At 52.6% G+C, this 27,325-nt stretch overlaps 3 protein-coding genes and 1 non-coding gene across 5 annotated transcripts in view; 2 read left to right on the top strand and 2 right to left on the bottom strand.

Moving 5' to 3' along the window:
* The first annotated feature begins 297 nt into the window (after positions 1-297).
* Positions 298-17,276, top strand: Ptpn6 (protein tyrosine phosphatase non-receptor type 6). 2 transcript variants are annotated; one of them, XM_021189169.2, is made up of 16 exons: positions 298-545; positions 5,395-5,517; positions 5,767-5,961; positions 9,595-9,784; positions 9,906-10,022; positions 10,120-10,233; positions 10,362-10,458; positions 10,746-10,825; positions 11,005-11,154; positions 12,609-12,740; positions 12,856-13,010; positions 15,903-15,970; positions 16,067-16,218; positions 16,314-16,405; positions 16,761-16,903; positions 17,078-17,276. In XM_021189169.2, exons 1-15 carry the CDS (start codon positions 532-534, stop codon positions 16,873-16,875), a joined length of 1,794 nt encoding a protein of 597 aa, XP_021044828.1. In that variant the 5' UTR covers positions 298-531; the 3' UTR covers positions 16,876-16,903; positions 17,078-17,276. The 2 variants fall into 2 exon arrangements, with proteins under 2 accessions (XP_021044828.1, XP_021044833.1); XM_021189174.1 differs by lacking the exon at positions 298-545 and adding an exon at positions 5,100-5,308 and having other exon boundaries at positions 17,078-17,265.
* A 3,786-nt stretch (positions 17,277-21,062) lies between these two features.
* Phb2 (prohibitin 2) lies at positions 21,063-25,778 on the bottom strand. Its single transcript, XM_021190177.2, has 10 exons — positions 25,430-25,778; positions 25,197-25,281; positions 24,837-24,916; positions 23,850-24,034; positions 23,067-23,196; positions 22,863-22,966; positions 22,360-22,437; positions 21,975-22,051; positions 21,573-21,578; positions 21,063-21,405 (listed from the first exon to the last, which is right to left on the bottom strand). Exons 1-10 carry the CDS (start codon positions 25,554-25,556, stop codon positions 21,378-21,380), a joined length of 900 nt encoding a protein of 299 aa, XP_021045836.1. The 5' UTR covers positions 25,557-25,778; the 3' UTR covers positions 21,063-21,377.
* LOC115063551 lies at positions 22,517-22,794 on the bottom strand. The gene has a single exon (XR_003843397.1). It is a non-coding gene; the product is annotated as a small nucleolar RNA U89 (small nucleolar RNA).
* A 42-nt stretch (positions 25,779-25,820) lies between the features above and the next one.
* Emg1 (EMG1 N1-specific pseudouridine methyltransferase) overlaps positions 25,821-27,325 on the top strand; it is an 8,148-nt gene continuing 6,643 nt past the window's right edge. The window contains exon 1 of the mRNA XM_021190012.2: positions 25,821-26,117. Coding sequence (XP_021045671.1) covers positions 25,950-26,117 — 168 coding nt within the window. The 5' untranslated portion in view covers positions 25,821-25,949. The remainder of the gene's footprint in view (positions 26,118-27,325) is intronic.

The raw sequence follows: 27,325 nt of genomic DNA, 5'->3' as shown, positions 1-27,325 counted from the left end.
CTAGACGGGCCTCTTGGTACCCTGGGAGGTTTGCTCACGAAGGTGGCACCACCTCCTAGAGCAGCGGGCCCAGGCTCTTCTTAGGGCTCTCTGCTTTCCACTGTCAGGGAGGTACTCCTCCGAGGGCGGTCCCTTGGCTAGGGTTACTTCCTGGGCTTTGCTTCTACCCGCCCTCCTTCTGCTCCAGCAGTTTGAGCTCCAGGTAGAACAGCAGGTGGCTCCTCCCCTTCCCAGGGAAGTAGGCCCGGGCAGGCCTGAAGCCTGCTGCACTCCTGCCGTCCTCTGGGGAATTTGGCCGTGGTGGGCGGGCGGACTCTGACCAGCTCCGCCCCACCCGCCCTTCTCTCAGAGACCTGTAATCCAGGGGCTTGGCCTCAGAGTCCCATTGGTTTGACAGGCTGGATAGAAGAGGAAGTGGCCGAGAACCGAAATACTCTTCCTGAAGGTCTGGATCCCTGAACAGCTGTGCCACTCGATTGGCCCCGCCCCCGTCGCCCTTTGCCTGTGACTTCCCCCCACTCCTCCAGGGAGATGCTGTCCCGCGGGTAAGTCCCCTCCACCACCTGTGTGTTTCCCACAGACTCCTGTTAGTCTAGGTGGATGGACATTGTTCACACCCTCAACGAGTATGCCTACAAAAATAATCTCCCACCACCAGTACCCCTGTCCTGGGTCGCCATCCTGACCCTGTGAACTCTCTCTCCTTACCACAAGATACAAGACCTCCAGGGTCATTTCCTCTGCCTCTTCCCCCGCCCCCACCCCAAATCTTTTCTTGTTTTTAGCCACAGGCCCATGGTCCTCCTGCTTCTGCCTCCTGTCTAGGACCTTTTCCCCCCTTGGGTAGCTCACATCACCTCAGACATGACAGTCTGAAGGCACATCTGAGAAAGCTCTTCCATTCCTAGACACCCCACGTACCCCCACACACAGACAGCTTGGTTCTTTCACTGTTCCCCAAAGGAAGCAAACTTTGCTAGATGACTGGTGAGCAGACACGGTGGACAGGTACTGATGAAGATGTTTGTTGGTAATATGAACCTATATGATGATGATGATTCCAGCCAGAGATGGCCGAGTGAATACATAGACAATAACTAGGATTGTTTCAGATGGCCGAAGCATTCACTAACACGCAGGAAAAGAAGCAGCAAGTGATGTATTCTGGAGACTTAACTGGCTGACTGGGAGGGCTTCCAGATGAGGTGATGTTTGAGCTGAGCTAAGTGATGTCTGGGGACAAATGGGTAAAGGATAGTGTGTTCACCCAAGAAGGAAGCCATGGGCACCTTAGACTTCCGGTGGGCTTTGGGTAGTGAAAGCCCACTCAGAGTTCTGGTGACTTTGTGGGTGGTCTGTAGGGGGGGGTCCTGCTGAGTTTGGCTTTTCATACTCATGCGATTCTTCCCGTGCACACTCTTCCTCCAGTGTATATCTTGTCCCTGCCGGCCTGAGGGTGGTACTGAGACTTGACAAGGAATCTCCCATTCTAGAACCTTTCTTGGTTCTGTAACCTGGACTTGGAAGACCTCTGCTTCGGGGGGCCAGCCCCTGCATACTTTGGTTCAGATGTCTTGCTCTGTTCACACCAAGCAACCCAAGTGCCCAGTTTCCATGGCACCACTGTGTCCTGGTCCATCTGCCTGTGGGCGTGACCTGTATCCTCCGTCTCCATCTCCAGGCTTTGCTGTGCCCCGCAGCTCCTTAAAGCCTGATGGTGCAGTTGCTGTGGCAAACATCTCTGGACCCAGACAGCTTTGGTTTTTTTTTTGTTTTGTTTTGTTTTGTTTTTTCACCTTCCTACTCACTGGAACCTCGTGACTGTGGGCAAGTTACTGAACAAGTCTTCAGTTTTCACTTTTGTTTCTAAAATTGGGATAGTCACAAGTAAACAGGATTACAATAACAATGATACAATTGTCTCAGCTGGGAAGAGTGGTGTAGGACAACAGGAGAGAAGCTGTGGTAGGAGGATCTTGAGCTTGAGGCTAGCCTGGCCACGTACAGCAAGACACTGTCTAAATAAATAATAAAAACAAAGATTAGGGTTATTGTTTAGTAGGCAAAAAGCCCTGAGTTGGCTGGCACACACCTGTAATCCCAGAATTTAGGAGGCAGAGGCGGGCGGGTCTCTAACTTCCAGGCTAGCCTGATCTACAGAATGAGTTCCAAGACAGTAAAGGCTACACAGAGACAGAAAACAGTCACCTGCCAGTGTCTATGGGGGACTGATTCCAGAGCGACTGGAAGATACTAAACTATACAAATGTATTTGCATGGAACCTACACCTGTACTACTACAGATTTTTATTATCTCTGGGTACCTAATACGATGTAAATGCTATGCAAATCATTGTATTGTATTATTGAGGAAATTGTGGCAAGGGAAAAGGGTCTGTGCCTACCCAGTGGAAGCATACTTTCTGTCTATAGCTGGCTGAACCTGCAGATGCAAAATCAGAAGACAGAATCCAGGGTAAAATGTTGAAGCTGATGACATGAAGCCATGCCACTTAGCAGTTATGTGGTTGAGGAAGACCTTCCTTGTGAACTCCTCCCACCCAGTGGGCTTAATTCTGGAGCGAGAGTCTTAGTACTGGTGCAGTCAGTATGGTGCCAAGCAGTATGGCCCTTCCTGTGTGCCTGTTGCGTTGGGGTATCTGCCCAGCAAGGGATGGATATAGGTGGACACAGATGGTGTGAGTTGTGCTTCTATACAGTATGTCATTGGCAGAGAGTAAGCGCCGTGCAGGGCAGACAGGAGGCGTGTATACTTGTAATCATGTCTGTTTACGTGGAGTCATGAGTCTTTTGCTAGATATGGACCCTGGGTATCTAGATGGGACTCTGAAGGTTGGGATGGCGGCAAGCCGGAATGCTGGCAGATCTCCCTTTGCTGGGACCAGCTTTGTGTGTGGTCTTCCTGACCCTCGGGATGAGCTGAGTCTACCGGAGTTCTGGATCTTGCTTAGTGTGATACCCAAGGACGCGTATTTTCAGGGGGTATTAGCAAGAAGAGAAAGCCTAGAAGGGGGGTGGGAGGGAGGGAGACGGTTAAGTGATATTCGATGCTTTCAGGAATGATAAAGTACTTGTCATAGACTGTTAAACCAAACCACCCCCACCCCCACCCCTGGGGCTTGCTATATAGCCCTGGCTGGCTTAGAACTCTTTATGAAGCCCAGGCTGGCTTCAGGTTTGTTCTCATCCCCTTGCCTCTGTCTTCCATGTGCTGGAATTACAGATGTGTGACATGGCATCCAGCAAGACTGTTGGTGGTGAAGGCCAGGGCTTCCCACCCACATGCTAAGCAAGCATTTTACTCAGAGCCACACTCTAGCCATGTTTGGGTTTTATCGTTTCTTATTTCTCCTATATTTTGAGTTATGACTATATACTGTGGATAAATATTAAGCATACAACTAACTATATACTCCCTCATGAAACTACTGGGCTTGGAGCAGAGAGAGGGCCTTATGTTACCACCCAGCCACATCCACCTCAGGCATTGTTCAGTTTTAAAGAAGTGTAAGGGAGCAAGGTGTGGTGGCAATGCTTCTGCCTCCAGATACTGAAGAGGTGGAGGCAGGGGGATTACAAATTCAAGGCTACAGAGTGAGTTCCAGATTAGCCTGGGCAATTGAGTGAGACCCTATCTCCAAAAAATAAAAAGAGAACTAACAGGGGGTGTGGCTCTGTGGTTGAGCCTTTGCCTTGCCTGTTTGAGGTCCTAAGTTCAATCCCTAGGACTGCAGAAGTGTGAAGGGAATCTAATGAATAAGGAAAAGAAATAGGGTGGAGGATGTACATCAAGGATGCTTGCCCACGGATGCTTGCCACACATGTTTAAGGGACTGAGAGTCTGGGTTGGTTTTGTTGTTGTTGTTGAAACAGGGTCTCCCTATATAGCTCTGGATGTCCTGGAACTCACTATATAGATCAGGTTGGCCTCAAACTCACAGAGAGCTGCCTACCTATGCCTTCCAAGTGCTGGGATTAAAGGTATGCGTTACCATGCTCAGCTAGGACTGGGATTCTGATTTCAGTATTACAAAAAAAACAAAAACAAAAAAAAAAAAAACACTAAAACTAACCAATCAAAACACCTCAGACAAAAAACCCTTAGAGGATATAAGGTGCTCCGTCCCATCTCCCTTCTCCAGCAGACCATGTCCCTCCCTAAGGAAGACACCAATAGAAGTTTCTCAAATCTTAAGTTGGGCAGCTTGTTTTACCCTCTGGTCTGGGCTTGGTAGTATTTGCATCTTTTTTGTATTTATCCTGGGGATTCCATACACAAGCTGAGCGCTCCTAAAGTTTAAAGCCCTCCCTGTGAGCGTCTGCCATTGTTGGGACCCTGGCCCCAAACCCTAACCTCTAGGAGATACCTTCCCACCCCACCCCTCCCTGCTGACAGTCTGGGGTATAGGAAAGAGGCCTTGGCCCATGACGACAGTGCTGCACAAGGTTGCTTTGTGGGGGCTCTCAGCTGTGATGATAACATCTCCTTTGGACAAGGAGTCTATTGACTACTGTTCTTTGGGTCCTGAGGGCTGGCAAGCAGAATTCAAGTCACTGGCTTTGAAACTATTTAGGTCTGAATCCTGCAACTCACTAAGGGTAAGATGGGGGGGGGGGCAATTCCTCAAACTTCTCGGCCTCAGTTTCCTTGTCTGTAAAGTGGGGATAAAGATAGTGCCTGCGGAATGAGGCCGTGGTGACCTGTAACTCACAGGAGGCATGAAAATGACATTGTAGCAATGAGTCTGGCAGGCTGCGACACTCCATTAAATGGTGGTGCCACTGTACACGATCATTATTAGACTGGGCCTAAGAATAATTCTGAGTAGAGGCAGCTGCTGGAGGAGGAACCACATTGACCTGATAATGTGGATATTCACTGCGTGTGACTCTTGACCTGGAGGGACCGAGGGGCACACACGTGTGTGCCTTACCTCTTGAGTCACGAATATTTACTGCCTTGCCCCTGTGCCTTTGTTGGCAGGCTGTGGGAAGCGGGCCCTCCCCCACCCTGCCACCCTTCTGCTCCTCTTCCCTCACTCTGAAAAGAGAAGTACAAGTGAGCTCCCTAAGGGGTCGGCCGCGCCCCTTCCTGTCTCCGCCCTGCTGGCTGCCCCAGGCCAGTAGAGTGGTAGCCCGGGAGCAGGACAGCAGGTTGGCTTTGGAGGCCTGGGCTCTGAGAGCCTTGCCTGAGGCTCATCTCTAGAGTTTGTACTGCGCCTGCCCAGACAAACTGTTCCCTCCACATTTTCTGCAGCCAATTCAGCGAGAACCCCAGGATGGTGAGGTAAGGGCCTGGGACCCATGAAAGACAGGAAACAAGGGTGTCCTGGAGCCCGGGAGATATGCCCTCACTGCCCTGTGCACCTTTAGGTGGTTTCACCGGGACCTCAGCGGGCCTGATGCCGAGACCCTGCTAAAGGGCCGGGGAGTCCCTGGGAGCTTCCTGGCTCGGCCCAGCCGCAAGAACCAGGGCGACTTCTCCCTCTCAGTCAGGTGGGTGGCCCTCCCTGCGCCTTGGCAGCTCACTGTGTGGGTCCTGAGCATTCTTGGGTTCCCTGGGTTGTGTTGTCTCCTCTCCTGATACGTTTCTTCCCTTGTGTCCCTGCCTGTAGCCCTAGCATGTGCCCCTGACTGTCTATGCCCACTCCATGCCTGTGTGCTTTTGCATCGAGACCCCTGCCCCCAGCCCACCGCGCAGCTGCTCTCGCGTCCGGGGACTCACTCCCTGGTGGCACCTTGCAGGGTAGATGATCAGGTGACCCATATACGGATCCAGAACTCAGGGGACTTCTATGACCTGTATGGAGGGGAGAAGTTTGCGACGCTGACAGAGCTGGTAGAGTATTACACGCAGCAGCAGGGCATCCTGCAGGACCGAGATGGCACCATCATCCACCTCAAGTACCCACTGAACTGCTCGGACCCCACCAACGAGAGGTGAGGGGCATTGCAGGTTGGCCCTGTCCCTTGAGATTAGTGTCAAGGGGTGGGCATTCAGACCAGGTGTCCTTCTGTTCCTCATCCCTGGGCTCTCACACCTGGTCTCTCAGTGCTCTGAACCTCTTCCCTCTGTAGTCTGATGACTCCCGTATCTAACCAATCCCCTGCCCCCTGAGGAAGCCAGAACAGGGTTCCCCCTTGCCTTCCTACAGGCTTCCTGCTGCCTAGCAACCTCATCCTGAGAGTAACAGAGAGGCCACTCCTTGTCTCTGGTGTTTCTCATCATGTTGGCCCTATTGCTAGAAAGCTTGCCCTTCCATGGCACTCTAGTGCCATCTTCCCAGCTCTCTACACAGCCCGGGGCTCTAGGTCCCTATCTTAATAAGGCCTTTGAGGTCCCCTGGTACTGGGGTACTCAGGGACTTATCTCAGCAATACACTGGGGTGGGGCCAGACAGAACTTGGTGAAGCAAGGTCTCTGAGGCTTACCTGACTCAAGGATACCCTCACGACATCCCCTACCACCGCTGCAAAGACACGGCCCCCATAGCTGGGCTGGCTGTTCTCGTGTGGTCTTCTCAGGGCATGTGCAAAGGGAAGGTCATGGAGATAAATGTCCCTCATTCATGACACTGGGGCTCATCTTTGCTGTATAGCACAGGGACTGTCTGGCAACCCCTATTAACTCAGGGTTTTCTTATGGACTCTGGGGCTCTGCCTACCTGTTCCTGTCCTGTGTCTGTATATTTACAGTTGAAATGATTCCGAACTTGATCCCCATACCCTTCTCTACTGGGGCCCAAACCCCGGGGCCTTGTCCAAGTTGAGTGCGCACTTTGCCACTGAACTACCTTCCACGCAGTTTTAAAGTCTGTTTTGATTTTCGTGCCTACAAACTTAGCTCGATAGTTTTGTTCACAATTACTGACGAAAACTGAGGACTGGAGGACAATGGGCTGGGGCTCAGGTAGTGAGTGGTTGCCTGCCATGCATTAAACACTAGGTCCAATTCCCTGTCATGCATAAACCTGGTGTGGGTGACACGTGCCTGTAAACCCGGGTGGAGGCAGAAAGACCAGAAGAAGGTCAAGTTCATCCTCAATTCCCTAGCAAGTCTGAGGCCAGATAGGGCTTCGTGAGACCTTGACTTAAAAAACTAAAACAAGCGGAGTGGGGGTGGTACCACAGGCCTTTCATCCCAGCACTCAAAAGAGGCAGGGGAAGGTGGATGTCTGGAAGTTTAAGGCTAGCCTGGTCTATCAAGTAAGTTCCAGTACAGCCAGGGCTCCACAAAGAAACCATATCTTGAAAAACTAAAACCCCCAAACAAAACAACAACAAAACTCCAACCCAACCCAAACAAACAGAAAACCCCCCCCAAACACAAAGAAAACCCCAAACAAACAAACCACCAACACAAAGACGCTGGAGGACACTTCCTAGAAGGTCTTCCTTCTCTTGCTGGTGATTGGGAAGGGAAGGGAGGGCCACCCCAGGGTGTCTCTCCTCTCCTCTCCTCTCCTCTCCTCTCCTCTCCTCTCCCCTCCTGCTTGTGGACGTTGTACATCGTGGTGCGGAGCCTAGTGCGCACCACGATGTACAACGTCCACAAGCAGTATCCCCTCCTCTCTCCTTCCACTTTCCTCTTCCCCTCTCCCCCCTCCCCTCCCCTCTCCTTGTTTTCTCTTTGTTGCTATCCCAAGCCAGGATGTGCCTTGCTAGAGTAGACCATGAAGGTACAGCTGAAGGGTGGCTGGTGTGTTCCCTGTGATGGTGAAGAAGGTGGGAGCTAAACAAGTGTTAGGAGAACAGGCCAGGGCAGTGGGGAAGCACGGGACACCCTGTGGATGATACACCCTGTGGCTCAGGGCTGCGGAGGACTCCTAGAGACACTTTGGATGGCCATCTGGGAAGAAGCTGTCTGATCCCTAACCTTAGTGTGTGTGGAAGCCATGACCCAATGCTCCTCTTCTTGCCCCTCCTCTTTCTGGGAAATTTGCATTTGTCCCCTCAATAGTGAACTCTCTGCCTGTGGTCTGTTCACATTTGCATGGAGACTTCCTCATCCTGTCCCCGAGGGAAGGAGCTGAGCCCCCTCACATTGCTTGGGGTCTCTGGCCTGTTCCTGAGGTGGGCTAGGATGGCCCAGGAGGCCTGGGTTGGGGTAGGAACCTCTGGGCCTTGAGCTATGGTGTCCTCTGGACAGAGTTGAGAAGGACCAAGAGGACTGAGCCCCGCTCCACTCCCCCCCCCCCATCCTTGCGGTTGGAAAATGCTCCCCCCCCCACCCCCTGAGCTGAAGAAACCTCACAACCTCACTTCTCACTCTCTCCCCAGAAGGAGTTTTGTGTTTTTTCCATCACGTGGTTTCCTGTGAGGCTAGGCATTGTGGGGCTACAGTTTCCTCCTGGGAAGAAGCTGCTTCACGGACCGGTCCTTAGTTCTGCTTTCTGCCCCACAGCCCCTCGGAGCTCCTTGGAGCCCCTTTGAACCTCTGGAACCCTGGAACCACTCTCCCCTCGGTGGAATGTTTGTGCCTCCCCTTCCCACAAATGCGTTTCCCATCAGTCCTTCTGGACTTGTGTCTCCTCTGGCACCCACTGCCTTCTGTGGTTTGGGTCAATCTACGTTTTTCTGTCCCTCCTTTTAACTCAGTCAGAGTCTGTTTCATGGGGACACTTCATTTTGTCCCTCCAAATATTCTGGATACTGTCTTTCTGTTTCTTATGAACAGTCAAGAGAGGCTTTATTTAGGTTTTGGCTAGAGGCCTTCCTTCCTTCCTTCCTTCCTTCCTTCCTTCCTTCCTTCCTTCCTCCCTCCCTCCCTCCCTCCCTCCCTCCCTCCCTCCATCCCTTCCTTTCTCTTTTGGAGAGGGAAACGTTGCTTTTTTTTGAGACAGCCTCTAGCTCAGGCTGGTTTGGAATTCACCCTGTAGACCAGGTTAGCCTTAAATTTACAGTAATCCAGCTGGGCGTGGTGGCACACACCTTTAATCCCAGCACTTGGGAGGCAGAGGCAGGCGGATTTCTGAGTTCAAGGCCAGCCTGGTCTACAAAGTGAGTTCTAGGACAGCCAGGGCTATACAGAGAAACCCTGTCTCAAAAAACCAAAAAAAAACTTACTGTAATCCCTCTTGCTTCTGCCAACCCAGGGCTGTAATTACAGGTATATATCACCAGGCCTGGCTGTTTGTTTTGTTTTTGAGATAGGGTCCCACTGTGGCTCAAGCTGGCCTGCGACTTAACATGTAGAGCAGGCTGGCCTCATTGAGAGATTTTTTTCTGCACAGCTGACTGAATGCTGGGGTTATAAGAGTAGCCATCATTGTCTGCTATTTATTTATTCATTTCTGTGTTTCTAGAAGAAGGTGAGCCTTAAAGGTATGTTTGTGTAGATCACGCTGGCCTTAAATTTATGACCATCCTCCTGTCTCCTAAGGAGCTAGAATTCTAGCTCCAAGCTGGGGTAATAGCACAAAGTCTGTCTTTTTCCTCTTAGCATTTTCTGAGTTAGTAATGGATCTGAATGCAGAGGTGGATTTGAAAGCTTGTAGCTCAAGCCTGGCAGGTAGCAGGCCTCTGTGCCCACTCTGGGACCTGGTTACTATCTCCGCCATGCACTTTCTCTAGGTGGTACCATGGCCACATATCTGGAGGGCAGGCGGAGTCACTGCTGCAGGCCAAGGGCGAGCCCTGGACATTTCTTGTGCGTGAGAGTCTCAGCCAACCTGGTGATTTTGTGCTCTCTGTGCTCAATGACCAGCCCAAGGCTGGCCCCGGTTCCCCGCTCAGGGTCACTCATATCAAGGTTATGTGTGAGGTGAGTCAGCCAGGCTGTGGGGAAGGCCTCATGCTGGAGCATCAGTGGGTTGGACTTAAGGCTGGGGGTGCCACGAGGGGGACTCAGCCCTGAGGGGTGGCCCTACTTGGTGTCCCTTCAGGGTGGACGCTATACTGTGGGCGGCTCAGAGACGTTTGACAGCCTCACAGACCTGGTGGAACACTTCAAGAAGACAGGGATTGAGGAGGCCTCGGGTGCCTTTGTCTACCTTCGGCAGGTGAGGGGCCAACCTGCTTGCCTCTTCCCCTGAGCCATCAGAGACGTGGCTTTCTGAGGTCTCTCGGCCACTGACTTCTTGCCCTCCCTCACCTCAGCCTTACTATGCCACTCGGGTAAACGCAGCTGACATTGAGAACCGGGTCTTGGAGTTGAACAAGAAGCAGGAGTCCGAGGACACAGCCAAGGCCGGCTTCTGGGAGGAGTTTGAGGTGTGTGGTGGAGACAGCTGGGCTGGGATGGACGAGGTCACCTTGCCCTCTTTATATGCCTCTGACCTATGGCCTCTGCACCTGTGGATGCATCCTTGGGCGGGGGACTCAGTTCTCCCACATTTCAGAGTCTGCAAAAGCAGGAGGTAAAGAACTTGCACCAGCGTCTGGAAGGGCAGCGGCCGGAGAACAAGAGCAAGAACCGCTACAAGAACATTCTTCCTTGTGAGCACCAGCAGCCCCGCCCTCGCTGCCTCCCATCAACTCCCACCCCATCCCATCCCCACTGTCCACTCTTCTTCACTTCCTAAGAGCCTCCCTACAATTACCAGGCAGTAATTCCCACCCTGCTATGCCTTGGCCACGAAGCCTCTGCTCCCATGCTAGACACGTGTATCCCTGACTGCTGCCCCATCTATGAGTCTGTAGCTCTGGAGACAAGAACGTCTGTTGGCTTGGGAAGGGTCTGCCCCAGGGAGTGGCCCAAGCTGTTCGTTCTCTATTCATGTCAGTTGACCACAGCCGAGTGATCCTGCAGGGACGTGACAGTAACATCCCAGGCTCTGACTACATCAATGCCAACTATGTTAAGGTGAGTGGGGTAACCTATGTGGGAACAGGTGCTGGTATCAGAGCTCCCTGTGTCTTGGGTACATATACCTTTGGGGTTAGATCTGATATCTTGTGTGGGGGTGATGGTGGGTGGTACAGGCACACCCATTGCCCAGGGATTCACTGTCCTTGGTTGGATCTCTCTATACTTGCACCCAGAACCAGCTGCTAGGTCCAGATGAGAACTCTAAGACCTACATCGCCAGCCAGGGCTGTCTGGACGCCACAGTCAATGACTTCTGGCAGATGGTTTGGCAGGAGAACACTCGTGTCATTGTCATGACTACCAGAGAGGTGGAGAAAGGCCGGGTATGGCAAAGCCCCAACTTCCTGACCCCTACATTTTTCTCCTTGGTCCTTGTTCACTACCATACACAAGCAAGATCAGGGGCTCGTGAGACGGCTCAGAGGGTTAAATGTGTTTGCTGCCAAGCCTGACATCACGAGTGCAATCCTTGGGACCCACATTGTAGAAGGGGAGAACTGACTTCTGCAAGTTATCCTCTGACTGTTACATGCATACCATAACACATGTGTACCCATACATATACAGTCACACAAAAATAAATCTAAGTTTATGGGTATATGTACCACATATACACACATACACCACACACACACATACACACACATACATGCACATAATACACACATATATACACATACATACACAGATACACACATACACATACACACACACACACAATTAAATGTAATTTTTTTAAGGGCAAGATCAGATGCCAATATAGAATAGGACATCAGTGACAAAGGCCCAGTGCATGTTGGGAAACCAAGGCCTGAGATAGTCTCCACTCTACTCCATGACTCCTAGACACCCAGCCCTCCTGAGTGCTTAGCTGTGTCTATGGCCATACCACCCTGAATGTGCCCGATCTTGCCTGAGTGCTCACAGTGCAGTGGCAGAGCACTTGCCCAGGATGAATCCTGGGTTTCATCCTCAGCCCCACTTATTAGTGTGTGCCGGGGCAAGCATTCCTCATACATCCTCCCCATGCCCCCATCCTCTCTGCCTCTTACCTGAGTTTGAGCCACAGCTTGTTAGTACAGTTTCAGTGGTCACTGAATGGATTATAAGGTAAGATGGTTGATTAGATCCTACCTAGCGGTGGTAGCCTGAGGCCAGATCCCAGGGCTGATCTGAGCTGGCTCATCCATTCTTTAACAAACGTCCTCAGGTCAGGGATGGGGAGAAGGCCATGAAAGCGTGAGGTTGGGAGTTCGGATCCTCAGAAACCCTGTACATTCTGGGTGTCAGAGGGCTTAATCTGACAGTTCCAGCTTTGGAAGGAGGATACAGAGGACTCCCAGAGCAAGCTGGCTTGCAAGATTTGCTGTATTGGTGAGCTCTGGGTTTGACGAGACACACTACCTCAATGAATACGGTGGAAGAGTGATGGAGGATGACTCCCAACATTGTCCTTATGCCTTCATGTGCACACTGTCCTCCCATGTATGTATCTGTACACATGCACACCATCCTCCATGTATGTATCTACATACACATGCATACCACCCTTCCATGTATGTATATGTACACACATGCACACCACACCATCCCATGTATGTATCTATACACACATGTACACCATCCCATGTATGTATCTATATACACATGCACACCTTCCCCAACGTATATATGTATATAGACATTCAAGAACAGTATTCAGGTCTATGTCCAGAGGCCCAGAAGGAGCCCCAGAGCCCCACCTCTGTGCCTTACCCTCTTCCCGCTCTCTTTTCAGAACAAATGTGTCCCATACTGGCCCGAGGTGGGCACTCAGCATGTCTATGGGCTCTACTCTGTGACCAACAGCAGGGAGCACGACACAGCGGAATACAAACTGCGAACATTACAGATCTCCCCACTGGATAACGTGAGTGTCCCCAAGCCTCGCACATTAATTTATTTTCTAGTCTGGGGCATGGGGGCGGGGAGGACAAGGATATTGTGTGGAAGCAGCAGACATTACCTCTTTGTCCTTGGCCTAGGGGGACCTGGTTCGGGAGATATGGCACTACCAGTACCTAAGCTGGCCTGACCATGGGGTTCCCAGTGAGCCTGGGGGTGTCCTCAGCTTCCTGGACCAGATCAACCAGCGACAGGAAAGTTTGCCTCACGCAGGGCCCATCATTGTGCATTGCAGGTGAGCATAACATGGAGTTAGTGTTAAAAAACCAAAACCAAAACCAAAACAAAACAAAAAACCAGCGACTGGGGGCTACAGGGATGGCGGCTAAGAGGTTAGGAGCTCTGAGCCACTCCTCCAGAGGACCTGGCATGATTCCCAGCACCTACAAAGTGACTCACACCTTTCTGTAACTTCAGTCCCAGGGGATCCAACACCATCTAATAGCCTACAAGGGCACTGTGTGCTCATGGCGTACTAACATACATGCAGGCCCAACACCCACACATGTAAAGTTAGACTGACAGTTGAGGAACCATGCTGAGTCAGCACTGTCGGTTGCGGGTGGCGGCAAGGATAGGGACTCAGCTAAAGCTCCCCCCCCCCCCCCCCGACGCCAGCTTCTGGGTTCCCTCACTGCTCCCCGCCTACCCTGCAGCCCTGGTCATTCTGAACCAGCTTCCTCATAGCTTCCGTCCGGGGTCAGTGTGGGCCCCGCCACCTTCCACGTTGCCATCTACGGCTCTGTGGCTAGGTAAGAGGTGGTTGACTGAGAGGTTAGTGTAGGGAGAGGTACTAAAATGAGGTGGCCTTGCCTTGATTGGTGGGGGACAACAAGTAAGGGGTCTTGGACAGAGGCCACTTGCTTATTACCAGCTGTGTGACCTTAGGCAAGGTACTTAACCCCTCTGACGTTGGGTTTCTCTTCTCACTAATTGCTGGTGTGGTGTGCATGTGTGGCATAAGCCTATAGTCCCAGCATTTGGGTAGCTGAGACAGTAGAAGCATGAATTCTCATCAATGCAAGGAAGAATTGTCTAGGTTTTGTTTTGTTTTTTTTTTTTTTTTGCTTCCCCACCCCACTCCTCCCCAGACAGGGCTTCTCTGTGTGTGTAACAGCCCTGGCTGTCCTGGAAGTCGGCTTTGGAGACTCCCAGGCTGGCCTTGAACTCACAAAGATCTGCCTCCCCAGTGCTGGGATTAAAGACCTTGTTTTTTTTTTTTAAGTTTCTGTGTCTGCATACCTCTGTGTGTATCTGTGCATGTGTGTTTCTCTGTGTGTGAGCCACTGATGGCTCCTTATGTCTGACATGGGGAAACAGGGAGCAGTTTGGTTCTCTTCCTATTCTGTCCTTCTAGTACCAGGCCTGTGATCGCTTCAGACCCCTTCTCCCCATTAATGACTGACGTGCAGCTGGGCTGGAAGTACCCCTCTCTCAATGTCTTGGGGGCCAGGCCCTGCCCTCTGCCATCCTGGGGTGGCACATCCCCAAGAACCTGTCTGGCACCCCTCCCTATTCACGTACTTCTCGAAATCCCCACGGCCTTTATTTAGAAATCACAGGAAGGAAGTGGTATGGGGGTGTTATTTTTGACAATCTGGGTTTGAAATTCGACAGCTTAGCTTGTGGCACCAGTGGCATGGACCGGGCTGTAGGTGGGTCTGGGGTCTGCACCATCTGCTTGCCCAGGGGTGATGGAGGAGAGGACCTGGGCAAGGGGAGACCTGCCATTGCACCTTCTCCACTGTGTGTGTGTGTCCTGGGATAGCCCTTACCTTTCCACCATGTTGAAGAAAAGAGAAATGAAGTTCCACAGAGAGGAAGGTTAAATGTCACTCTTTGTCTGTCTGTCTGTCTGTCTGTCAGTCTGTCTGTCTTTCTCTGTGTGTTGCTGGGGATGGAACCACAGGGCCTTCAACATGCTAAGTACATGCTTTACCACTGAGCCACCCCCTAAGCCAAGTTTAACTCTGTGTGTGTGTATGTTGTGTGTGGAAGCCAGAGAGGTCCAAGTGTCCCTCTATGACTCTATCGTGTGTGTGTGTGTGTGTGTGTGTATGTGTGTGTGTGTGTGTGTGTGTGTGTGTTACGTATGTCTCTATGTGTCTCAGTGGCCTGGAACTTGCTAGGTGGACCAGGCTAGCCTTGAAGTCACAGGAATCCACTGTGTCTGCCGCCTAGTGCTGGGACGAAGAGTATGCACCACCAGAGCAGGCTCTCCACCTTACTTTTTGACAGAGGGTTTCTCACTGAACTTGAAGCTTATCACTTCAGCTAGGTTGACTGGCCAGGGAGCTGTCTCTACCTCCTGCCATCAGGTGTTGTGGTTATGTGACCACTCTGCCTTTTTTTTTTCCATGCTTGCCTGCACGATAGTCATTGAATAACTTTCTTTTTTCTTTCTCTCTTTTCTTTTCTTTCTTTTTTCTTTTCTTTTCTTTTCTTTTCTTTTTTTTTTTTTTTAAGACAGGATTTCTCTGTGTAGCCTTGGCTGTCCTGGAACTTGCTATGTAGAATAGAATAAGCTGGCCTTGAACCTCTGCCTCCCAAGTGCTAGAATTAAAGGAGTATAGCACCATTTAAAGAGTTACTCCCTCTTGAAAAATAAAAACAAACAAACAAAACAAACAAACAAACAAACAAACAAACAAAAAAACCGAGTTCCTCCGGGCAGGGGTTGGGGTGGGGGTGGGGGGAAGCCCAGGTACCTGAGGAAAGGCAGTGGCAGGTTGTGGATCTTGTTTCTCCAAAAGAGGAGGACAGCCATCATTTGTGAGGAGTGAGGAGTGGGGGACAGATGCTTAGGAGGAGGGAAAAGGTGTCAAAAAAGGCCCGGGCTTGTATATCCTGTGACTGAGGCAGAAGCACGGGGACAGATCGAGGCATACCCCTCCTTCACTGCCCTAGTGACCTCTACACATTACTAACTCCTGTGGCTGGAGCCTTAGGTGGAGACAGAGAGAGAGTGAGACACATAACACACACACACACACACACACATACACACATGCACACGCGCACACACACACACATACACACCCGCCTTGCCTAGTGCTGGGGTGGACCCTGAGACTCACCATTTCCTGGGGAGGGGCAGGCCTCTGATGGCAGTACCTTGTCTCTGCAGCGCTGGCATCGGCCGCACGGGCACCATCATCGTCATTGATATGCTCATGGAAAGCATCTCCACCAAGGGTGAGGAGTCCTGGGGAGTGCGTGTGGGTGTGAGAGAGGGTCAAGCCATCCCTTGGCCTTTGTCTACCCTGAAGTTCCCCTGCCACCCTTGTCCAGGGCTAGACTGTGACATTGACATCCAGAAGACCATCCAGATGGTACGGGCACAGCGCTCTGGCATGGTACAGACCGAAGCCCAGTACAAGTTTATTTACGTGGCCATTGCCCAGTTCATCGAAACGACCAAGAAGAAACTGGAGATCATACAAGTGTGTCCGGAGTGGGGCTGGTGGGTGGCAGGGGAGAGTGGGCATCACCTAGTCCTGCTGGTACCACCATCCTCCCACCGCACCTTTGCCCACAGTCCCAGAAGGGCCAGGAGTCAGAGTATGGGAATATCACCTACCCTCCCGCCGTGAGGAGTGCCCACGCCAAAGCCTCACGTACTTCCTCCAAGTGAGTGGTCCCATTTGCCTTCCCAGAATCTATCCCCCACTGCCCAGCCCCAACTGTCCGTTTTGTAGTGGATTAGTGTGGAGGCTGGAGAAACCCTGGTTCGAGGTCAAGCTTCTTCCTATTCCCCCTGTTCTTAAAATTTTCCCTGAAGTGCCCGTTATGACCCTGTGAGGGCCCGTGCTATGGACTTGTGTGAGAAGTCGTCCCTGTCCCCGGGCCATTTGGGTCTACTGTACAGGGAGGGAGCAGGTTCTCTTGCTTTCCTGGCTTCACATACTGAGAGTCTCGGAGGGGCTGCTGGTGCTGGGTCATCCTGCACGGTCTCCAGATGCCTCCCGTCCCCTCCCAACCCCAGACACAAGGAGGAGGTGTACGAAAACGTGCATAGCAAGAGCAAGAAGGAAGAGAAAGTAAAGAAGCAGCGGTCGGCAGACAAGGAGAAGAACAAAGGTTCTCTCAAGAGGAAGTGAGCTGGGCATTCGTCTGCAGGTGGCCATGGTGCGGCCCCTTCCGTATGGTCTTTCTCTCCCTGCCCCCATTTCCCCAATTTCAGTTCAGATGTGTGTGGCACGGTTGCAGTCTCACTCTACCCTGCCTGGGTGTCCCTAGCTCTTGTATCCCCTTCCCAGGTGCCAGACAACCTTTGATCCACTTCCTCTCTTTTATTTGCAGCATCAGCCTTGATCCTTGCAGAGGCCTCCACCGGATAGACGGAGACCTGTGGCCCACACCAGACCCTAGGACCACCCCCATCTTGTAATTTAAGTGACTGTGGTCATCTGAATCTGTATATAGCCCGGCAAGTCCCCAGGGAGAGCTGGGCCCTTCTGTTCTTGTAAATAAAGCCCCTGGACCACTGTGTATTGCCTCCAAGTCTGTGCCCCTTGTATCCAGGGACTATGGGCAGGATGGGCTGGGATGTCATGTGTGGCTGGGGTCAGATAGACCTGGTTCTGGATATGGCTTCACGCGGCTAGACACCCGCAGCAGCCCTAGGGCTTAGATTGCTCTGTGTTCTCTCTCTCATTCATGCTGGGGATGGAACCAAGGGCCTCCTAGACGCTAGGCAAGTGCTCTAGCCTACACAGAGGGCGATGTGGGCTCACCTGCCTTCCCTGGCTCTGCAAGTGAGGATCGCTGAGAGAGTGTGTGCCCGTAACAGGGCCACTGGCACAGTACACACTGGCAACAGGCCCGGGCACTAGTTAAGAGGCTGTAGAATTAACTCTAGGCCCTGTAGTTTTTGTTTTATTCTTTTGTGGTACTGAGGACAGAGCCCAGGGCCTCTCACATGCGAGGGAGCAAACAGCTCTCTCAGCTGCAACCCCCAGCTCCTAGTCTGGATATTTCACAGTGGAGAAACCGAGGCACAGAAAATGAACTTGATCAAGGTTGCAGGACTACGGGCCTTCAGTGGCCAGGCCCTCAGTACTTGGCAGACTCAGCAGGGTCCACCCTAGAAGGATTTACTTTGAAACTGGATGCCGGTTGTTAGATCCAATCAGGCAGATTTTTTAGGAGAGACTGATCCAGTCTGCAGTTCCCAAAACACCCAGGAAGAGCCCACCGGGGCGCTGAGACTTTCGCCTTCCTGAACACTGAGGACCATTTTATTATTTTTGTCCCTCCTCTTTTCCCTTTGTCTAGAGTTGGGTTCTTTATATAGAACTTGAGTCCCCTGGTGGAGTTGCGTGTGCCAGCCATACCTTGGGAAGAGCTGGCTCCCACCACGGGAAAGGCCGAGGGTAACACATTGATTAGCCTGAACGCCCACTGTGTTAAGGGTCATATGCTGAGAGCAGTTGAGGGCGATAAGCTTATCTTACTAGGACTCGGGAGCTGTCTGGGAGACCAGGTCAGAATTAATCCACACAAAAAAAATAATTACAAGGGAAAAGTATAGAGAACAAAGAGGAGGAAGAAAGGGACAGCTTTGGGACGAGGAATACGATAGCTCCCTGGAGCTATGGCCCTCCAGGGGGTGTGTGGGTGGGGCCATCACCTGTGTGCCTGCAGGGCCCCTCTCCCAGCAACACAGAACCACACAGAAGAAAGGCAGGATCTAGTCCTCTAACTGCCCCGGCCTCATTCTTTGAGGGCCAACTGAGAAAAGGGCTCTGCAGATCAGAGGTGGGTTGCAAGGATCGTCCCTCCTGGTTTAGCTGCGGTAGGGCTAGGCTAGGAGTTTTGGGAAGGGAGGCCTTTGGGCCCCCGGGTAGGCACTGCCATCTCAGGGTAAAACCAAAGATCCGGCGGCATGCTTGGCGATCCACAGGTCTGGCGGGCTTCCTCCCTTCCCGGTTCTCAAGGGGTTGTTACCTCAGCCCCGTCTGAGCCCTGGACAGGGACCCAGACCAATGCCTGCCTAGCTGACCCCACACTGACCTCGGGACTGATCCTCTGACTCTGGCTGAGGGCTGGGTTGGAGAGGCCTCAGAGAAGAGGGTGTTTTAGCTTGGAGGGAAGGAGCCGCTGGAAGGGGAGCCAAAGATGGCTTCTCTCCTTTAGAATAATCCTTTAGAAACAGGGAAAGTTCAAGGTAGGAGAAGAAAGGCGGCCAGAAAGGGCGGGAGGCCTGGCGGGGTGGCCAGGCCTCGAGAGGAGGTGCCCAGGGCTGGTGCTGGGAGGGAAGGGGTTAAGGCGGAGAGGGGGCAGCCTATGGCAGGAGGACACACCTGTGCGCAGGGCAGAGGCGGGCGGGGCCCAGGTGAGGCGCCTGTGCTGCCCGGCAGGTGAAGGAGGAAGAGCGAGAGTGGAGGCCAAGCCGGCTCTAGGCGGCTGAATCCGGGCCGTCGGTACCCCTTTCTTTCTTCTGCACCACTCTAGGGGGTCAGGCGGGTCTGGTGCCAGGTAAAGGTCACCGATCAAGGAGGTCCTGGGGCTGAGCTAGCGACGGTAGAACGCAGTAAATGGGTGTGTTGGGGGGCAGGGACAGGCCGTGGAATGGTCGGGGGGACTGGCTCGCAGGCGGACAGTAGAGGCCGGGGGGCTGCTGAAAGCCGGTTTTGGCCTCAGTGATGGGCAAGTCAGGGTACGCCTGGTGGGGAGCAGCCAGGCTCTCCCGGAAGTGTCCCAAATGACGCGGAGGTGGGGGATGGGAGCAGGAGATCTGCCGTTTCTCTTGAGGGGTTTGGGCTTAGCCAGGGCTGATCTTGAAGGTGGACTGGTTGGGTAGGGGCCCTCGTCTTACCCAGCAGTGTTTGGGTGCTGGTTGGTAGTCTCTAATACTGCCGGGTAATGATGGAGGCCCCTGTCCCTGTGTCATCGGCGTCCATTGCGCGTCCATCGCTTTAGGCACTTTTATCTGGCAGCAACTCATTCCTCCCACACATACCCTGAAAGCCCCTTCTTCCGAGTTAAGATTGTTGCAGAAGTGGCCCTCGGGTTGGCTGGTTGCCCACTGGAAGAACACAATGGCCCCAGCCCCTCCTCCAACCCAGTGTGATTTGTCATCTGGTAGATCCAGAACCTACTAGAAGCAGACCTTGGCCTCGGGATTGTCTACGCACTCAAGAGGCCTCAGCCAGCCAGCCAGCGGCTTCCCTCTAACGCTTGATCAGCAGTAGATTGATTTATGTTGGCTGGCTCTGGGTCCATCTTCCAGTGCAGTGTTGGATGGTTGAAGTACGAAGCTCCTAACACTGTCTGGTAAAGATGGCCCCCGGGTCAGTTCCCTCAGCAGTGACCTTGGAGCCTTGAAGACCACCGAGGCCTCCAGACCAACAGCCATTGACCTTTAACCTTCTGTGTGTGTGTGTGTGTGTGTCACTTGGCAAAGGGGAACAATGGGAACGAGACAAAATGGCTGCCTTCAGCACAGCAGCAAGATTTGGAAACACAGTTGGTCCTGAGACTCTGGCTTCCGTTGTCTTTTCACCCCGGAACCTGAATGTCCTTGGGGAACGGTGGGATACGATTCCGGTCCATTGGCTGGTCTATCTTAGGCTTCAGGAGAGACCTACTTCCTTTAAGAATCCAAGGAGCTGAAGCTGTGCTGCACCCTCGCCCAGTCAGGCTCACCCCTTCCCCTATTGCACTGTTTTATGGCTCCACGGTTCTTGTCTGCCCAGAAGGAAAAAAAACATGGCAACAGTTCTAGGGAAGTCCATGAGCAATGGCCTGACTTCCCCAGTACTGGAGACTCAGGGTCTTCAGAAGAAAGGTAGTCTGTGGAAAATAGGCTCTGGTTCAGTTGGGCTCCAGGGCTGTGGGGGTGGGAAGGCCACCTCCACAGGGAGGAACTTCAGTGTAAAGGGCTCATCGTACCTGGTGACTAAGTAACGGCACACTGGGGCTTTGCAACACGGAAACCCTCAGGAGGAACACGCCATCTCCCGGAGCTCCCCAGGAGCTGGTTACCACGGAAGCAGTTCCCCCTGGGGTCATCACATTTTTAGTTTGGCTTAGCAAAGCCTCAGCTGCTCCAGCTTTGAAGATGTTATTAAGTCTTTGGGTTCATTCGTTACCTGAGGGTGGGGTGAAGGGTGTAGCTGGGCCTGAGATCGGCTGCTCCCAGCTTAGGTCCTGTTTTGAGGACCCAGTGGCAGTCAGAATGCCACAAGCCAGACTGCTTGAGCCCTCTGCTGGCCAAGTCCCAGGGTGCATGTGTGACCAATGTCTTTGCAACCTATGTACACACTCAGACACAATTTTCAGCTTTAGTTTAAGTAATAAAAATTTTATTGAGAATTCCTGGCATGGTGGTTACCTCCCCCACTCTGGGAGAGGGACAACGCTGTAGGAAATCACGGAGAAATCACTGTCCCACCCCACTTCCCAGCTAACACAGGAAGGAGGAAAGCCTCTGAAAGGGCAGGTCTCAGTCTTCCTTAATCCAAGAGGGCAGATACAGAAAAGTCCATCACATGATGCCTGCCTGGGTCAGGGTGAGCTGTGCTTGACCCTGAGCTGGCTCCTCCAAGCTGGCCAAGCGCGCCAACTTCCCTGGTGGTGGGGTTCTTGATGTCCACACTCATTTCTTACCCTTAATGAGGCTGTCACTGGAGAACAAAGGGAACATTCCTAATATTACTGGGGATGTACAGCACCCCAAACCATAGCTTCTTCCTAAATGAAGGCCTGACTATGGGGAGAAAGGGGAGATGTAGGGGCAGGTCCAGGAAGCAGACAGCCTCCAGGACCCCATAGCAAGGAGACAGCCACTTACCTTCCCCTGCAACCAGCATGCCATGAAGTGAGCAGGAAATATGTGAAAAGAGAAATAAGTGATTAGTCAGCTGCAGGCCCAGCTGCTCCAGACCCGTGCTCCCCAGTGAGGACGGCTCTTTGCCACTCTCTCTGCAGTCCCAACAGTAAGGAAGTGTTCAGGTTCTCACGTGAGATTGCTACGTCACTTCTCATTTAAATATTTATAAAATGCCTTTCCCATAAGACATCCTGCTTTGCTTTATAAAGTCAGTCCTAGAAGATGCAAGACAGGAACTGCCAACCAGACCAACATACCACTTTTCTGATTGGTGTTCAGAGAAACTGTCCATGGCCCTGGTGACTAGATACTCCAAAGTCCAGGGGAGCAGACAGGTGCTCTCTGGACAGTGGGATCTCTTACCGAGTAAAACTTTCATCCTGTAGATTCAGCACAAGGTTGTCAGCTGTGAGATAGATTCGGTTCTGTGACGTGGCGATCTACAGGATACGGAATAGATGCGTTAACAGAGGCTTCAAGTCTTTGATTCAATGGCCACCCAGTGTAAGACACAGTAACAGAACAGGCTCCCACTCTAGTACAAAGACCCAATGGAAGAAACCTTGGCGTCATAGCTCTGTAACAGCCATAAACAAAACCTGGGGAGCACTGTGGGGTCACTCTGCAGGAGGAAGGGTGCCCAAGGACATTGTTTAGGTAGAGACTCAAGCCAGTTCTAATGCCACTGTGTGACTGAATACTTTCAACCTCAAGCAGCAGCGCTTGGATGGTGAACCCTTCCACTCACCGTCTTAGAGATGTTCTGGGCGGCCCGGATCTTTCGGAGCTTGATATAGCCAGGATTCTTGCTCAGTGCCTCTCCAAGGTGAGCAGACAGGGTTAAGGGTTCTTCTGGGCCAGGTTTCATCGGTGGCAAGCTCCCCCCACCCCCGAACCTCCTGGGCTGTCAGATTCAAGGTTGTGCTCACATGGCTACTCACACTTTGGCTACCCCTGTGGGCCTCCCTACAGGATGCTGCCAGTACTGTGGTGGCAGCTGACGTGAGGGCAAGGCCAGCAGTGCTATTGATCTGGCCTTACAGCAGGGAGTCAGGCCTCAGGTACCCCCACCAAGATTTCAGATCTCACCAGTTGTCCTGCCCCACCTCCAACCCCCGCCCCCCCAACCTCCAAGCCAAGAGTCAGTAGGCCAAGTCACATTCGCCTTGGTCTCATCAACCGGCCCAAGGTGGAAGATGGGAAACAGGCTGACCCAGGGGTGAGGCCAAGCTCTGTGCACCACAAGGATATCATCTTGGCAGCTTCCGCCTCCCCCTCAGCCTGCACAATTTTCTGTCGCTGTTCTTGCTTCGCTTTCTCCACCAAAAACTGGGCCCGCTGGGCTTCCTGCTGGGCTGCGGAGTAAGTGTGAGGTGTAAGAAGCCCAAGAACATGCAGTCCCCTCTCTCCCACCTCCAGAAGCCCACCGACCAGTGCCTGCCTCCACAGACTTACCCACTTGCTTGGCTTCCACAGCAGCTGTGTACTCCCGGCTGAAGCTCAGCTCCGTGATAGCCACATCGTCTAGGATGAGGCTGAAGTCCTTGGCGCGCTCTGTCAGCTCTCTTCGGATCAACAGGGACACCTGGGGGCACGGGTCGGGAGGGAAGGGAGGTTTGGTTTGAGGTGATCGGAGAACCGGAAGGAAGGTGGCACTGCTGTAACCATCTGAACCCCGGAGCTCCTGAACATGGGCAGCAAACCTACCACTTAAGCCCTCAAACACTCACTAGAAAAAACTTGGTTCCATTCCTTCCCGAGACAGCCGAGGCAGCACCAGACTGCCCGACGTCACACTGAGACCTAATCTTTTCAGTTTATGCATCTCTTTAGTTTCCAGTCAACTGAGGAAAGACCGTCTGTAGAGATGTAAGGCAATACTGCCTCTTTCTGCACTATGCTTCCTTCTTCGGGTCGACTGGTGTCAGGTTCTACCGATTTTTCTCCTCATTTCCCACAGTCACAGGACAGCTTTCCCACAGTCCATGCAGCTAAGGATAACCTTAAACTCCTGATCCCCTTGCTTCTACCTCGAGTGCTAGGATTACAGGCATCTGCCACACCTGGTTTAAGTAATGCTCGAGAATAAAACCGGGGCTTGTGCGTGTTAGGCAAGCACGTATTAAATAAACTACAGATCAGTCCCACCCCATCCCGAAATACCTTTTTTTTAGTACCCAGTAACCCTGGCCAAGGAGAGACAGGCTGCTGCCGTGCAGACAGTGATAGGAGTCAGACCTGAGCCCGCTGGGTAATCAGCTGCGAGGCATTGAACTTGGCCACCACACTCTTGAGCACCTCATTGACGATGGACGGCAGCACTCGCTCCTCATAGTCTAGCCCTAGGCGCTGGTACATGCTGGGGAGCTCCTGGGCATTGGGTCGGGACAGCACACGCAGGGAGATGTTTACCATCTGCAGGTCTGAGAGAAGAGGTCAGCAGTGGCCGGGTAAGGCCAAATCCTCCCTTTCCAAGCGTTTTCTCCTAGGAGTGCTTCCCACCATGCCTAGCGTTACTGCACAGCCTAGCACTCCAGCGGGAAGATAGTCATGTCAACACAGAGCATGTGAACAACACGGATGGGTGACCCTTGTTTACTGTGGAATCTTTTCTATGGACCTTCTACTAGTACAGCATTTTTTTTTTTTTTTTTTTAAATTGCTACTCCTCCTCCAAAGTGGATTCCACCAAGCAGCATAATCTTGGGTTTCTCCCTAGCCATTAGGGGCTTGAGAACCAGAACTGTGAATGTTTATTTCCAAGGTCTATGGCTTAGCAAACCCATAAGCCACACACACCGCAAACAGCAACCGAGAAGCACACTTCCGTGGGCTACTTGCCTCGGTGTGTACATGGGAATGAGGCCGAGGCTTGGGGAATCTCAAAGGCAGGGCTTCTAACTATGGTCTACAGGGCAACAGCTAGTGAGGAGTGGGGGCACTTTCTCCAGAGTAAGGTGTACTGTGGATGTAATCACAAATCAACAGAAAAAAAGGCCTTAAAAACAGACTTGGATCTAGGCAGACAGAAAGAAAGGCAACTCTTATCCTGTTTTGCTAGGCAGAAGGTAACATTAAAACGTGCACGCATACCAAGTTCTGGTATGCTCTTTTGCAGACGAAGAAACCAAGACCTCAGAAACACTACCATTTCTGGCGGCCCGGCCAGGCTCATTTTACGTTTGTTTCCCCACGTGCATGAGGCTCCCAGTTGCCCACATTTACCTTTGGAGCCTGTGGGGGAGGAGATTTTTCGAGGTCTGGCCCGAATGTCATAGATGATGGGGTACTGGAACCAGGGGATCCTGGAGAGGAGAGGTCAGGGTCAGGAGTTGGGAAACTGCAGTTTTATTGATTATGATGTTTCCCCCTCACCACTCGTCCTTGGGCCTGTTCCTCCCCACGACCAGACAAGGATTCTTTTCCCTGTTCAGAACGGCTCTTTATGTACTGCTGGCGTTTCGGGCAGCCACTGTCCTCAAGAGCAGGGGTGAGGAAGGGAAAAAGCAGCACCGAATTCTGTTAAGTCTGGCTACAGCCGTCAAGGGTGAAGGGTCAGGGCCTATTCGCTCTGCCCGCCATTACCTGAAGTGAAGGCCTTCGGCCAGGATCGTGTCCTGTTGCACGCCACCAATACGATTAAAGAAGATGGCTCGATGACCGCCTTCCACTGCGGAGAGAGGGGTGGGAGTCAGGCCCGGCTGCTGGCCAGAGTGCTGGTCAGCGTAGGTGGGACGGGGCCACCTGGGGGGGTGGTGGTGGCAGGACCGTGGGGTCTGGGGACCGCAAGGTCCGGCCGGCGGAAGGAGGCTGCTCACCGGTGAACACGGATTCGCGGACGCCGTAGGCCACCGCCCCGGCCCCCAGCAGCAGCTTCAGCGCCGTGCCCATGCCCCGAGGCCCGGCGGGCAGGCGTCCCGCTAAGTCCTTCAAGTTCTGGGCCATGTCTGATCCTCCCGAGGGCGGCGGCGGCGGCGGCACCAGCGGTCAGGAGGGGGTGCCCGCCGGCCTCTGCCCCGCTCCAGCTTACAGACCTCGCCGTGCACACGAGGATCGGCGGCCTTAGAGCTCGCGGGAGAAAGGGCACCGGAAGTGCGCCTCCCTCCGGACCCGCCCCCCTCCGCCCGGGCGGCCCCGAACTCCGCGCACAGGAAGGGCGCATCCGGAAGTCCCGCCTCTTCTGGGCGGGGCGCCCTCCCTCCTAGAGAGGCTTCCGTCCCGGCGTCGCCATTTTCGAGCGCCCTCTTTCAAAATGGCAGCTCGAGGGAAGTCGGCCGTGAGGATGGACGTGAAGTTCTAACTTAAGGACGTCAGCGCGACTTCCGGTCTGCCTGCAAGATGGCTGCGGCCAGTGGCGGCTTCCGACCTCGTGAGCGGCGGTTTTCAGTGCAGGATCAGGACTGGGAGCCCGCGCCGCCTAAGAAGCCCCGGCTTGGGGCAGGAAGCAAGTGCGGGGGCCGGAGGCTCATTGTGGTGCTGGAAGGGGCCAGTCTGGAGACCGTCAAGGTAGTTTTGAACAGTGAGTGCGGAGGTAGCGAATTGATGGCTCGGATTCCGTGGGATCCAGGGCCACAGAGTGGATGGAGAAGCGGCGCCGTGAGATTTGCTCTTGAAGGCTGACCTACTTTTCCAGGCCGTTGACATCCTGCAGTAGTGTTTCCTTTTGCTCTGGACTCATCATTTCGGCCCTCGCCTTGCTTTTAGCTGATTTATCAGGGCGTCTGTGATACAAAATGCAAAACGAGGGAAGAAGCATGTCTGTTGAGGTTTCCCACGTTTCCCAAGGCCAGTGACGTCCCCAGCCTTTTACTACCAAGGATTGGATGCTTTATTTTGTTAAAAGGCTTGACTGGCAGCTTGTTCTCTATCTATTCTGAAGTATGTCTGGATCAGATTACTTAAAACGCCTTCGTCTTTGCTTTTTTACCTTCCCCCTTAAATATTTATTTTACCTTTATGCATGCATGCAATTCTGCATGAAGCCGTGAGCCACCTCATGTAGGTGCTAGGAACCTAACTTGGGTCCTATACAAGAAAGTTTGTCATAACCCCTGTGCCATCTCTCCAGCCCCCTCCTTCTTTCTTTCTTATGTCTTTGCCTTTCAGAGCTAAACCGTCTCTCTCTTTCTCTTTCTCTCTCCCTGTCCCCCCCCCCGTCTGTCTCTCTCTCTCACACACACACACACACACACACACACACACTTTCTCGCTGGGTGGTGGTTTTTAGGCAGTCTTGGGATGCAGTCCAGGTTGGCTTGGAACTCTCCACCTTCAGCCTCCTAAATATTAGGATATTTATAGGTGAATTTCACCATTCCAGGTCTGACCTGGGCTTAAATTTGGTCCTTAGCCCCTTCCTAGTGACTGTGAGAAAACAAGATTGTTCTTCCTTTGTAAAGTGGTTGCATACCTTACTAACTAAACCACACAGAATCTATATTGACAGTCCTTTAAAAGGAGTGTGTTTCCTGATAACCCGAGGTGAGAGTCTTTCCCATCTGTTCTTCATGGACACTAAATGAAAACTGTTTTTTTCCCCCCGTCTACTTTTTTTTTTTTCTAGACTTATTTTTTTTCTTAGTACACTATAGCTGCCTTCAGACACACCAGAAGAGGGCGTCAGATCCCATTACAGATGGTTGTGAGCCACCATGTGGTTGCTGGGATTTGAACTCAGGACCTCTGGAAGAGCAGTCAGTGCTCTTAACCGCTGA

The sequence above is a fragment of the Mus pahari genome, chromosome 2, assembly GCF_900095145.1.
Source record: "Mus pahari chromosome 2, PAHARI_EIJ_v1.1, whole genome shotgun sequence".
NCBI classification, from domain to species: Eukaryota; Metazoa; Chordata; class Mammalia; order Rodentia; family Muridae; genus Mus; species Mus pahari.
Note: the sequence above shows the minus strand (reverse complement) of the source record. Positions and strands in the feature narration are given on the sequence as shown.

Bases quoted from the DNA above. Each gene is read 5' to 3' on its own strand.
- Phb2 (XM_021190177.2), bottom strand. From the start codon at position 25,556: ATGGCCCAGAACTTGAAGGACTTAGCGGGACGCCTGCCCGCCGGGCCT. The intron at 23,197-23,849 runs GTCTGACTCCTA...CCGTGCCCCCAG, and splicing joins TGATTACCCAGCGGGCTCAG to GTGTCCCTGTTGATCCGAAG. The intron at 22,967-23,066 runs GTAAGTCTGTGG...CTTACTCCGCAG, and splicing joins TGTGGAAGCCAAGCAAGTGG to CCCAGCAGGAAGCCCAGCGG.
- Ptpn6 (XM_021189169.2), top strand. The intron at 12,741-12,855 runs GTGAGTGTCCCC...TCCTTGGCCTAG, and splicing joins AGATCTCCCCACTGGATAAC to GGGGACCTGGTTCGGGAGAT. The intron at 16,219-16,313 runs GTGTGTCCGGAG...CTTTGCCCACAG, and splicing joins AGAAACTGGAGATCATACAA to TCCCAGAAGGGCCAGGAGTC.